At 37.5% G+C, this 14,243-nt stretch overlaps 1 protein-coding gene across 3 annotated transcripts in view; it reads right to left on the bottom strand.

Annotated features, from left to right (window-relative positions):
* Nucleotides 1-14,243, bottom strand: part of EFCAB14 (EF-hand calcium binding domain 14) — a 41,324-nt gene that overhangs the window by 22,659 nt on the left and 4,422 nt on the right. For all 3 annotated transcript variants that reach the window (XM_067008293.1, XM_067008292.1, XM_059042921.2), the window contains one exon: nt 6,472-6,617. In XM_067008293.1, coding sequence (XP_066864394.1) covers nt 6,472-6,617 — 146 coding nt within the window. The remainder of the gene's footprint in view (nt 1-6,471; nt 6,618-14,243) is intronic.

Raw genomic sequence — 14,243 nt, 5'->3', positions numbered from 1 at the left:
GCAACCTTAGAGAGATCCTAGCCAGAACAACTCAACTAAGCTGCTTCCAAATTTCTGACCCAGAAAACCTGTGAGATAATAAATGTTTGTTGTTTTAAGTCATTAAGGTTTGGGACAAATGTAACACAGCAACAGATGACTAATACAGGCTATGAAGCTTAAATGAGATACATATCTAGAGCTCTCAGCACAGTACCTGATACAAACAAAATACCAAGTAAGTGTTAGCTCTTTAATAATGACATTTAATAAGCACTTAAACATGCAATTCTCCATAAGTGCTCCAAAATACTCAGACTAATCTTCAACATTCCAATTCTATCCATTTAAAAATAAAATGGGTGAGAAACTTCAGCTCCAGAGAGATACTCTCAGCAAATTATAAACCTCTTAAGAGCAGCAGTTACAGCAAGGAGGTTTTAACACATGCCCTTAAAAAGATATGAATAACACTGAGGTTTGAAAAGCACATACAGAAATAGGTATTCTCATGCACTGTTAATGGAAATGTAAATTGGAGAAGACTTGTTAGATGGTTATCTAGGATTATCTGTCACAATTTGAAACGTTTACAACCCTTAATTCAGCAATTTCATTTCTAGAAATCTATCCTAAAGGTTACTTGTTTAATCAAAAAGAATAAAATACCTAGGAATAAATCTAACTAAGGAGGTAAAAGACCTGTACTTGGAAAACTGTAAGACCCTGATGAAAGAAACTGAAGATGACACAAACAGATGGAAAGATAGATCGTGTTCATGGACTGGAAAAATTATTGTTAAAATGACCATACTGCCCAAGATAATCTACAGATTCAATGCAATCCATATCAAAATACCAATGGCATTTTTCACAGAACTAGAACAAATAATTCTAAAATTTGTATGGAAACACAGAAGACACTAAATGGCCAAAACAATCTTGAGAAAGAACAAAACTACAGGTATCATGCTCCCTGATTTCAAACTATACTATAAAGCTACAGTAATCAAAACAGTATGGGACTGGCACAAAAACAGACACATAGATCAATGGAACAGAATAGAGAGCCCAGAAATGAACCTACACTTATCTGGGCAATTAATCTATAACAAATAAGGAAAGACTATTATACAATGGGGAAAAGACAGCCTCTTCGATAAATGGTGTTGGGAAAACTGGACAGCTACATGAAAATGAATTGAACTGGACTACTCTCTCACACCATGAACAAAAATAAATTCAAAATGGATTAAAGACTCAAATGTAAAGACCTGAAACCATAAGACTTCTACAAGAAAACACAGGTAGTAATCTCTTTGACACTGGTCTTACTAACACTTTTTTGAATATGTCTCCTTAGGCAAGAGAAATAAAAGCAAAAATAAACAAATGGGATTTCAGCAAACTAAAGTGCTTTTATACAGTGAAGGAAATTGTCAACCAAACAAAAAGGGATCCCACTGAATGGGAGAAGATATTTGCAAATGATATATCTGATGAGGGGTTAATACTCAAAAATATACAAAGAGCTCATACAACTCAACATCTAAAAAACAAACAACCCAATTAAAAAATGGGCAGAGGATCCGAACAGACTTTTTTCCAAAGAAGACAGGCACATGAAAAGATGTTCAACATCACTAATCATCAGGGAAATGCAAAGGAAAACCACAATGAGATATTGCCTCATACCTGTCAGAATGGCTACTATCAAAAAGACAACAAATAACAAGTATTGGTGAGGATGTGGAGAAAAGGGAACCCTCTTGCACTAGGAATGTAAATTGGTGCAGTCACTATGGAAAACAGTAGGGAGATTTCTCAAAAAAATAAAGAACAGAATTACCGCATGATCCAGCAGTTCCATTCCTGGGTATTTATCCAAAGAAAATGAAAACACTAATTAGAAAAGATATATACACCTCTACGTTCATTGTAGCATTATTTACTATAGAAAAGATATGGAAGCAAACTGAGTGCACATCAATAGATAAATGGATAAAGAAGTTGTGGTGTGTATGATACACACACACACACACACACACATACATACACACACACACACACACACACACACACACAGTGGAATATTACTCAGCCATGAAAAAGAATAAAATCTTGCCATCTGTGACAACATGGATGGACCCAAAGGATGTTATGCTATGTGAAATAAGTCAGACAGAGAAAGACAAATACTGTATGATAGCACTTATATGTGGAATCTAAGAAACAAATGAACAAACATAACAAAACGGAAACAGTTACAGATACAGAGAACAAACAGGTGTTTGCCAGAGGGGAGGAGGCGTGGGGGAAGGAAAGAACTAAGTGAGGGAGATTATGAGGTACAATCTTCCAGGTGAAAAATAAATGAGTCACAGGCATGAAATGCACAGTGTTGGGAATGCAGTTAATAACTATGTATTATCTTTATATGGTGGCATAAGTAACTAGACTTATTGTGGTGATTATTTTGAAATATCAAATCACTATGTTGTATAACAGAAACTAACAGTATTATAGGTCAATTATAGTTCAAAAACAAACAAACAGACTCATAAAAAGAGACCAAACTTGTGGTTGGTTACCAGAGGTGGGGTGGGGGGGGAATTGTGAGGGGAGGGGGAGTGGGAGGAAGGTGGTCAAAAGGTGCAAACTTCTTATTATAAGATAAATAAGTACTAGGGATGTGATGTACAACATGATAATTAACACTGCTATAACGTTATATATGAAAGTTAAGAGAGTAAATCCTAAGAGTTCTCATCACAAGGAGAAATATATATATTTTTTCTACTTCTTTAATTTTGTATCTATATGAGATGATGGATGTTCAGTAAATGTACTGTGAAAATCCTTTTATGATGTATGTAAGTCAAATCATTATGCTGTACACCTTAAACTTATACAGTGCTGTATATCAATTATATCTCAATAAAACTGGAAGAAAACAAATTAAAAAAAGATTACTTTATGCTCACCAGCATAAAGATGTACGTGCAAGACTATTCACTGCTTTCTTATTTGTAATAGCAAAACTCTAGAAACATTTAAATGTCTAACACTAAGGATGTAGATATATTGAGTAAACAGAGAAAGCTGTAGAATATATACCTAATGACTCCATTTAGTCACACACACGTGTGTGCATGAGCACACGCTAACCTAAAAGCTAATTCATATTAAAAGCTATTACAATTCTGTAAATGCATATAAAGGGGACTGTAAGAATGTAGCCCAGACTATTGACAGCGAAGAACTATGGGTACAGGGAATGTGTGTTATGTGTGTATATCTGCACGTGATGGGGGCACATACAGAGATGGAGTTGAAGGGTAGTTTTCGTAAGAGTTCTATGTGTATTTTATTATTAAATTGTATATAAGAATACATTCACATATTACTCATGAAATTTTAAAGACAAAAGATGGGAAAGAAATATACACATAGGAAAACACATCACAAAGCTTTGGAAGGGGTGTGACAGATTTCCTTGCCTGGCCCTTTCCCCATGCCCTCCACTGGGCCTTCCAGGACTATCTTAACATGCTCAATCATAAAGTACTTGGAAGGGGTCTCACCCATGTGTGTTTTACTCAGTGTCCCAAATCATGTACACAGTTGGCTCTACACCAACTTGATGGGCAAGAATATGATTATTCCAAATGACCTATCAATTGTGTGGTTCTCTTTTTTTCACCTGAGGGAACAACTCCTTCCACTGACAACTGGCCAGGTCTTAAAAGGACAACAAGCTGTGTTCTAGGTGGAACAATCTGGGTAGAAACTACTCTCTCAGGTACGGCTCTATCCTGAGGCTGTGGCAGAGCCTGACGCTAGTCACAAGTATCTCAAGAATGGTAATGGCCTCACAAATGGCCAGTGTGGCTGGTTGACAGCTATTATTTCACCCAAAACCAGAGGAGCAGCCTGAAAGCCGAGGCAATGTAAGGTGAGGTGCTGTTCCACTTCTCCCCATGCCCCAAACACTCTAGGCCTAGGGTATCAGCTGCCTCACAGAAAGAGTATGCTCTGGAGAGCTGACCACTAATTCTCCAATTACCAGGCAACACTTAGGACTTCTTACTCACTTATAAGACCTGGACCACACACTGTCACTAGGACCCAGCTACAGTCCCAGAAACTGCAAAGCTGGATTCCATTTTTCAGCATTCCTCTCTTGGGTGGAATAATGCCCAAATCTGTGGAAAACTACAGCAAAGCTACATGTTTAACTAGAATAGAGAGACAAGAGGCACTCTCCCATTATTGATATCTGGGACTGCTTTGGTCTCTGATAGACACATTCTAGCATGTCAGATTGGATTCTAGTGTTATAGAACTTATCTCTAAAGTCACACATTGCAATTCAAAGAGTCTAAAAAGTTGAATTAGGTACAAACCATTAAGGAAAAATCCCCCACATTCCAGCCAAAAGATGAGTCACGACTTTCATGCATATTACATGACTTTTCATTAGTGAAATTAAAAATAGCTACTGTAGACCATTTTATTAGATCATTTTATACTATAAAGCCTGAAATGCTGCTTTTCTGCTTTGGGGTTAAAATTAAGTGCTCTTTAAATAGTAAGTAAAAAAGTTACTAAAACAGACAATCATCAATGATGAATGATTATGAGCCCTGATAGGGACTCGACTTCACATCCTTTCAGCTTTATCTACTAAGCACCTACTGTGTCCTTTAGAGGTTATAAAGATGGAAGGCAGAATAGAAAATTGGAAAGAAAACAGGCTCCTACAACTTGAATATTTTGTTAGAACTGCTACACAGCTGTTGACCTTGTACAAACTACTTAACCTCATTGAGCCTTAGTTTTCTTATCTATAAAATGGAGATAGAACCTCCTACTTCTCATAGAGTTATAGGAGCAGAAAAAGGAGGAGATCTCATATGTAGTACATCTAATAGGGGCCTGCATAAAGAAGGCATTTAATGAGTGGCAGTTACCATCTAAATGCCATCATCATCGGTACTGTGCTCAAAGCTCAGAATACAATATACAACCTTCTGGTGGAATTTGATGCCTCAGAATGGTAAACTCCATGACTGGCTACTATAAAGAACCCACAGTTTGCCCCAGAGAGAGATGCTAATTGTCTCTCAGTGCTTCGTGGTGGTTTACTTTCACCTGATGTACTCACTGGACAAACTGCTCATTTGCTCTGTGAATACAAGTAAGACCACAGTTTATCCTATTTTTCTTGTAAAAACAGAGTGAATACCTGCTTTTCCCTTATAACTCAGAGTCCAAGGCTAAATGATAACTAGTAAATACTAGGTGCTGCAACCCATCAATTATTTCATGACTACTTTTTAAAAATGAAAGAGAACTGAATAAAAAATAATAAAATATCATAAGGCAGCATAATATTAAGGACAAGTGACTGTTTTCAGAAACTTTTATTTCAGTTACATACATGTATGCATGTGTTTACTGGGTAACGATGGAAAATATTTCTTACTGTGGGTTCCAGGCAAAAGTTTGAAAGCTTCTGCCCCAGGCCACTGATCTCTGGTCACAAGTGCTGAACCGCCCCACTCCCAAACTACTGCTGAAAGGAGGGGGTAGCTTCAAAAACATTGGCAAGCACTTTATTCTAGCACGGTGCTCTCTGCCCTGGCTGATTCTGAACTTTGTGACTCCACGACAGGGATGACAAAACTATTTTTAAGCACTTTGTGGGTGTACCATTCACTTGGCACTTGAGTTTTCTTCTCGACGCACATGCCTTTCTTAACTAAGCCACAGAAACTGAGAACAGGGACTATAGTTACCAAGTGGCAACTGCAGCACCTTATTCATATAAGCACAAGGTTTGACTGTTGAATCCTGACAATGCTGCATCAACATCTTCTGAATATGCTCTTTTCCTCTGGCAGAGTCCCTCTTTCGGAATGAATGTGAGACCTGGCCAATTTAGGGACTGGAAAAGTTTTGGCTCTAGCCCTGCTTGCCTGGTCAAGGTATTTAACCAACTCTGCCATTTCCTCCAATGCTATTCTAGAATAATACTTAACATTAGCTGCTGATAAGTTTTTAGTACAGCATATAGCACTACACCCCAAGGCTGTAAGTTTGTAAACTATATTAACCAAAATAAGCTCTCATTATCTAATAAAAACAAGTTATCCAATTTTCTTGGGCGTTAGATGACACTGTTCTTAAATTTAACACCTACACTGTTCCTTAGGAAAAGTTGATTCAAGAATTTCTAACTTCCTCTAAACTGTTCTACTTGGTAAAACTCTGTTCCTTTGCAGAAAGGGTTAACATTTTAAATATTGGGTAAATGCATAACTATTACCTATTTTACCTGACTTTAATGTGTTGGGATCACAGTATGCAAAGCACCATTTCAAAAAGGAAAACAATCTGAAGTGAGTTCCCTATACTTACAGATACATACTAAACAGACAAAATGAAATATTCATAGCTTACACAGAAATAGAATCACACTTTTGCTACCTGCTTATTCATTTCTGTGATGTTTATCCAGACTTTGTTCAATCCCAGCTCTCCAGATTCAATCTTCTCAAGTTGTTTTTGTTTGCTGAGTAGTTCTTCGTTAAGTTTGGGAATTTCTTGGAATGAGCTTTTCTGATTAGATTCCACTAAAAGCAAAAGTAAGAACAATAATAAATAGCCATAAATTTCCGTCATGGCTCCAAGATGAAAAAATGATCATACAGCAGGAAAGAAGATAGATTAATGAAAGTTAATTCTGGGAGAATAATGACAATTCATATCTATCAACTCCACTGTTCTTTTATTTACGTAAATGTGTATCTTTAACACTAAAGCTCCATTTAATCGGGGCTATTTCACTACAGGCAATACAACTTTTTAAAGTCAGGTGGCTAAAAATAACAAACAACATCAGCAGAAAGAGTGAGATTTGAATTTCAACTCTGTAACTTACTGTGATTTTGAGCAAACTACTCAAATTTTTTGAGCTTAGTTTCTTCATCTGTAATACAGTGATAATTCTAACCATCCTGTGAAGTATATTTTAAGTGAAAGAATGGCTGTAAAGCACTAAACACAGCTGGCCAGGCATACAATACGTGATAAATAAATGTTAAGTACTGACCTGCTCAATTAAGAAGCTTTCTGACTGGTCAATGAAGATTTATAAACCTTACTCCATTAATGCTCAAGGTGACATCCTAAGTTATATCTCTAAATGTTTAAATCTATTTTTTTTTTCTATCTCAAATTGGTCAAATGCAAGATAGATTTTTACCACCTTTCAAGTACTGTTATGAGTGAAGATTTTAAATCTTTTTCATAAACAGCAAATAGCGTTTTCTTAAATCAAGCTCAAAGTGAAACAGAAGATAAAGGAAAATGTTAGGTGAAGTATAGGGTATTATTTGGCCTTTCTTTTGGGAAACAACATCTCACGGATGGTTTACAGATTTGCCAGCCTGAAGGCAGAGGCCTGAAAGAGTGTTTTCTCTTCTTTCTTTAGAGTATTCTTTCCTTTTCATGGAAAAATAAAATACTTATTGATAGTGGTTGGTTCTCCAGAATAAAACCTATGTCTATCTTTTAAAGCCACAGACTGCCTGATTAGTTATCATATGCTTTCTTTTAAAACCAAAAGCTGGGCTTCCCTGGTGGCGCAGTGGTTGAGAATCCGCCTGCCGATGCAGGGGACACGGGTTCGTGCCCCAGTCCGGGAAGATCCCACATGCCACGGAGCGGCTGGGCCCGTGAGCCATGGCCGCTGAGCCTGCGCGTCCGGAGCCTTTGCCCCGCAACGGGAGAGGCCACAACAGTGAGGCCCGCATACCACAAAAAAAAAAAAAAAAAAAAACCAAAAGCTGGCATAATGGACAGATAAAAAATAATTTACTAAAATGTAAGTTCCCGGACTTTTTTTGTTTATTTCTGTATAGTTAGCATTTAGAATATACCTGGCACACTTCAGGCACTCAGTATTAGAGACTGAATAAATCTGGCCTTTGCTTACCTCCCAACCATATTTCTCATCACTTTAGCTACCACTTCAATCTACTTTCTAGCCAAGCTGATTTTCCTGACACACCGACTGCTTTAAGCCTCAGTGACTGCACACACTATTCTCTGTGCCTAGATGCCCCTGGCTTGCCCCTTCTTCATTTCTGCCACCTTAGCCTAGTTAATTCCTTTCAAGAGTCAGCACAAAGAGCTGGCCCCCACCTTGGACCACCGTTACCTCTTTACCACTCCAAACTCTACTGAGCACTGAACACACTGTGCTATACTTATTTACTTGTCGGTCCTCTCCATCAGGCTGAAAGACAGCTGCCTGAGGACAGGTCTTATTGGGTCCTGTATTCCCAGGGCCCAGCACAGTCCCAGGTACACAGAAGCATGCAAATGCCTGTCCAGTGAAATGACTGTATGGTATGAAATGGAGTTAATTTTATCCTATTAAGTTAAACAAAGAAAACTCAACAAATAAATAAATTCAACAACAAAAAAATCCCCACGAAAATCAGGGGGTGGCGGTGGTATCCTCACTGTAAGCAAACCCACTACCTGAAAATTCAGAATTATTAAAAGAAATTAGATATTTTTATTCACTTTTCAAAAATATGTGCTGAAGGATTTCTTTAAAAATAGTAGACTTGGCTAAGTGCTTTTAATGTAACATTTGATTTACACACAGTTTGCAGGAATACATTCATCTCATGCGGTAGGAATATTTTACCAGTCGAAATTAATGTAGCACTTACAGCACCCAACTGAATTTCGTATACATATTCAGTTAGGTTATAAAGAAAAACTTATCCCACACACGTCTGCCATTCTCTGGTGGTAAAACATCCTACGGCTGGGGGAAGTCTTTTTTTCCTGCAATCTATATGAATTAAGTAGAGGAGGAAGTAAGACAAACACATAAATAACTTGGATTAAAGTTATTAACTAATAAACATGTGAGTCTGACAAGCCCTGAAAACACTCTGGATCCGAGGATTGTATGTGCTAAGAAGGGATTATATTCATGATCTGATTTGGGGTTTTTTAGGAGAAATAAGACAAGTAAAGGCACTCTGATTACATAAATGGAATGAAGTGTAGTAAACAAACCACTTATGATTACTAATTCATGTTCTTTCAACATGGAAAGCAACTTATTTAAAATTTAGTATAGTACACACTACCAAATGTAAATTAGATAGCTAGTGGGAAGCTGCCGCATAGCACAGGGAGTTCACCTCTGTGCTTTGTGACCACCTAGAGGGGTGGGATAGGGAGGGTGGGAGGGAGGGTGATGCCAGAGATATGGGAACATATGTATATGTATAACTGATTCACTTTGTTGTAAAGGAGAAACTAACACACTATTGTAAAACAGTTATACTCAAATAAAGATGTTTAAAAAAAATTTAGTATAGTAATACTCAACAGAACTTACTTAGCTCTTTTCCTGATCTTTAAGATCAGGAAATGGAGATTTTTGCCTACACCCTTTAGATACAACATATAATGCCAATAACAATACTTTATAATTATACATCTTTATAATTTGCAATAAACTTTTATGTAATTACTCATCTTGTGATCAAGCCCCTACTATGTGCCAGGCCCTGTACTTGGCACTAGTGCATATAAAAGACCCTGAAGCTCTCAGTCTAGTGGGGAGCAAGGCATCGCCCCAGAATTACTATACAGTGTGACAGAAGTTATGACAGAGGAATGCCCAAAGTGCTTTCGTAGCACAAATACATCTTTACATATTATGGATGGGAAAATGAGGCTCAGAATGAATAAGTGACTTGCCTATGTTTCATAGCTAGTAATGAGCAAGTCAGGATTCAACAGTCCAACCTTGTGCTTCCAAGACCAATACTCTTTCCAGTATACTTCAGCTGTCACAGATGCTTATAGCCTAACAAGACCATTTTTTAAACATCTTTATTGGAGTATAACTGCTTTACAATGGTGTGTTAGTTTCTGCTTTATAACAAAGTGAATCAGTTATACATATACATATGTTCCCATATCTCTTTTTTTTTTTTTTTAAATAGATTTATTTATTTATTTTATTTTTGGCTGCATTGGGTTTTTTTTTTGTTTTGTTTTGTTTTTTTTAACATCTTTATTGGAGTATAATTGTTTTACAATAGTGCGTTAGTTTTTCCTTTACAACAAACTGAATCAGTTATACATATACATATGTTCCCATATCTCTTCCCTCTTGCATCTCCCTCCCTCCCACCCCTCTAGGTGGTCACAGAGTACCAAGCTGATCTCCCTGTACTATGCGGCTGCTTCCCACTAGCTATCTATTTTATGTTTGGTAGTGTATATATGTCCATGCCACTCTCTCACTTTGTCACAGCTTACCCTTCCCCCTCCCCATATCCTCAAGTCCATTCTCTAGTAGGTCTGTGTCTTTATTCCCATCTTACCCCTAGGTTCTTCATGACATTTTTTTTTCTTAGATTCCATATATATGTGTTAGCATATGGTATTTGTCTTTCTCTTTTTGACTTACTTCACTCTGTATGACAGACTCTAGGTCCATCCACCTCACTACAGATAACTCAATTTCATTTCTTTTTATGGCTGAGTAATATTCCATTGTATATATGTGCCACACCTTCTTTATCCATTCATCCGACCATGGACACTTAGGTTGCTTCCATCTCCTGGCTACTGTAAATAGAGCTGCAATGAACATTCTGGTACATGACTCTTTTTGAATTTTGGTGTTCTCAGGGTATATGCCCAGTAGTGGGATTGCTGGGTCGTATGGTAGTTCTATTTGTAGTTTTTTAAGGAACCTCCATACTGTTCTCCATAGTGGCTGCACCAATTCACATTTCCACCAGCAGTGCAAGTGTTCCTTTTTCTCCACACCCTCTCCAGCATTTATTGTTTCTAGATTTTTTGATGATGGCCATTCTGACCAGTGTGAGATGATATCTCATTGTAGTTTTGATTTGCATTTCTCTAATGATTAATGATGTTGAGCATTCTTTCATGTGTTTGTTGGCAATCTGTATATCTTCTTTGGAGAAATGTCTATTTAGGTCTTCTGCCCCTTTCTGGATTGGGTTGTTTGTTTTTTTGTTATTGAGCTGCATAAGCTGCTTGTAAATTTTGGAGATTAATCCTTTGTCAGTTGCTTCATTTGCAACTTTTCTCCCATTCTAAGTGTTGTCTTTTGGTCTTGTTTATGGTTTCCTTTGCTTTGCAAAAGCTTTGAAGTTTCATTAGGTCCTATTTATTTTTGTATTTATTTCCATTTCTCTAGGAGGTGGGTCAAAAAGGATTGTGCTGTGATTTATGTCATAGAGTGTTCTGCCTATTTTCCTCTAAGAGTTTGATAGTTTCTGGCCTTACATTTAGGGCTTTAATCCATTTTGAGCTTATTTTTGTGTATGGTGTTAGGGACTGTTCTAATCTCATACTTTTACATGTAGCTGTCCAGTTTTCCCGGCACCACTTATTGAAGAGGCTGTCTTTTCCCCACTGTACATTCCTGCCTCCTTTATCAAAGATAAGATGACCATATGTGCATGGGTTTATCTCTGGGCTTTCTATCCTGTTATGTTGATCTATATTTCTGTATTTGTGCCAGTACCATACTGTCTTGATTACTGTAGCTTTGTAGTAGAGTCTGAAGTCAGGGAGCCTGATTCCTCCAGCTCCATTTTTCATTCTCAAGATTGCTTTGGCTATTCGGGGTCTTTTGTGTTTCCACACAAATTGTGAAATTTTTTGTTCTAGTTCTGTGAAAAATGCCAGTGGTAGTTTGATAGGGATTGCATTGAATCTGTAGATTGCTTTGGATAGTAGAGTCATTTTCACAATGTTGATTCTTCCGATCCAAGAACATAGTCTATCTCTCCATCTATTTGTATCATCTTCAATTTCTTTCATCAATGTCTTACAATTTTCTGCATACAGGTCTTTTGCCTCCTTAGGTAGGTTTATTCCTAGATGCTTTCTACTTTTTGTTGCAATAGTAAATGGGAGTGTTTTCTTGATTTCACTCTCAGATTTTTCATCATTAGTGTATAGGAATGCCAGAGATTTCTGTGCATTAATTTTGTATCCTGCTACTTTACCAAATTCATTGATTAGCTCTAGCAGTTTTCTGGTAGCATCTTTAGGATTCTCTATGTATAGTATCATGTCATCTGCAAACAGTGACAGCTTTACTTCTTCTTTTCCAATTTGGATTCCTTTTATTTCCTTTTCTTCTCTGATTGCTGTGGCTAGAGCTTCCAAAACTATGTCGAATAAGAGTGGTGAGAGTAGGCAACCTTGTCTTGTTCCTGATCTTAGTGGAAATGGTTTCAGTTTTTCACCATTGAGGACGATGCTGGCTGTGGGTTTGTCATATATGGCCTTTATTATGTTGAGGAAAGTTCCCTCTATGCCTACTTTCTGCAGGGTTTTTATCATAAATGGGTGTTGAATTTTGTCAAGCTTTCTCTGCATCTATTGAGATGATCCTATGGTTTTTCTCCTTCAATTTGTTAATATGGTGTATCATGTTGATTGATTTGTGTATACTGAAGAATCCTTGCATTACTGAAATAAACCCCACTTGATCATGGTGTATGATCCTTTTAATGTGCTGCTGGATTCTGTTTGCTAGTATTTTGTTGAGGATTTTTGCATCTATGTTCATCAGTGATATTGGCCTGTAGTTTTCTTTGTGACATCTTTGTCTGGTTTTGGTATTAGGGTGATGGTGGCCCTGTAGAATGAGTTTGGGAGTGTTCCTCCTTCTGCTATATTTTGGAAGAGTTGAGAAGGATAGGTTTTAGCTCTTCTCTAAATGTTTGATAGAATTCGTTTGTGAAGCCATCTGGTCCTGGGCTTTTGTTTGTTGGAAGATTTTTAATCACAGTTTCAATTTCAGTGCTTCACAAGATCATTTTTAAGTTCTGTACTGAATGACCAAACTGCTACTCTTCCTGTATGACCAGCAATTAAGATGTCTGATTTATCAATACTGTCCTTTTCTTCCAAATTCTTTCCCCTCACTTTAGCCTTGAGCAATAGGGAAGATTGCTTGGGAATAGAATCTTCTTTAGAATAACTGTGGAGGTCTTCTGGAGTACCTGGTTCTAGAAGAAGAATACTGAGCTGAGAGTTTCAGGCCAGCTAGCACTTCAAGCTTAAGGATCAAGTTACTCCTTGGCCTCAAGGGAAAAATATCAAGCCTATCTGCTTTGCTTTTTTTCCCAGATATTTCAGCAATCCTGCCTCCTTTCCTCACAAGTGTCTTGGAAGATAATGAGATAAAGGACAAGGGGCTCTGAATTTTTCAAAAAGGTATTTAAACCAGGTCAGCAGGTGGTCTGATTTCCACTGTCCTCTTGAAAAACAAGAAATAAAAATAAACTTATTGAAATATATTGAAAGTAGAAGCATAATTCAAAGGAAGATTATTTAAGTTTAACAAGATTAACCTCATTTAGCCAAGAAAATGGTTTTCACAAAAATCTTGCCAAGTAGTCCACAATGGTTCAGCCTGCAGACTGATTTATGCCCCAGGCCCTACCCCATCCTCCCTCAGGAAGTCCTGCTTTAGACAGTATAGGTGCTGGCGTATCTATTGCAGCAAACCAAAGCCCACAGAGCAGCTGGACTGACAATTCCAAATCTGCTTCATTCAACTGGCTGACAAATGCAGTCAGGGTCCCAGGGGAAGGCTGCTCAGTGATAGAAAGCAGGTCTCACAGTCCAGGGTACAACTCCTGGCATCTACTGAATACAGTATTTCCAGGTATTAACATGTGCTCAATAAATATTTGTTGCCTGATCCATTGTCAGGCCTATTACATGTATACACTTCAAATATGCATTTCTAAACAAAGAAATTTCCTGAAAATGAAAAGCTCAGCTAAGGTACAAATTACACTGCTGTCATGAAAACACAGGCACAGAGCAATCAGAGAAATGAATCCCTGGGAGGCAGAACTGAGCAATATTTTGAAATGTATAAATAAATAATTGCTATATGTAACCAAAACAAGCTGTAGTACAAACAGAGGAGGCCCAACTAGTTACAGAGAGATGATGGCACAGACAGGTGTCATCAGTGGTTATTTATAGTTAAACACTGCTTCTCAGAACCTCATATCCACGTTATGATTACTACTTACCAAGAAAACACTGGCCTTAAAAACACCTTGTAATACTGCTAAGGACAACATTCAGGAGGGAAAATAACTAGAATACAAATCTCATTCTTATACTGTACTCTGATCCCACCAATTGAT

Source organism: Kogia breviceps, chromosome 1 (genome assembly GCF_026419965.1).
Source record: "Kogia breviceps isolate mKogBre1 chromosome 1, mKogBre1 haplotype 1, whole genome shotgun sequence".
Classification (NCBI taxonomy): Eukaryota; Metazoa; Chordata; class Mammalia; order Artiodactyla; family Physeteridae; genus Kogia; species Kogia breviceps.
This window is presented reverse-complemented; position numbering and strand designations above follow the sequence as displayed.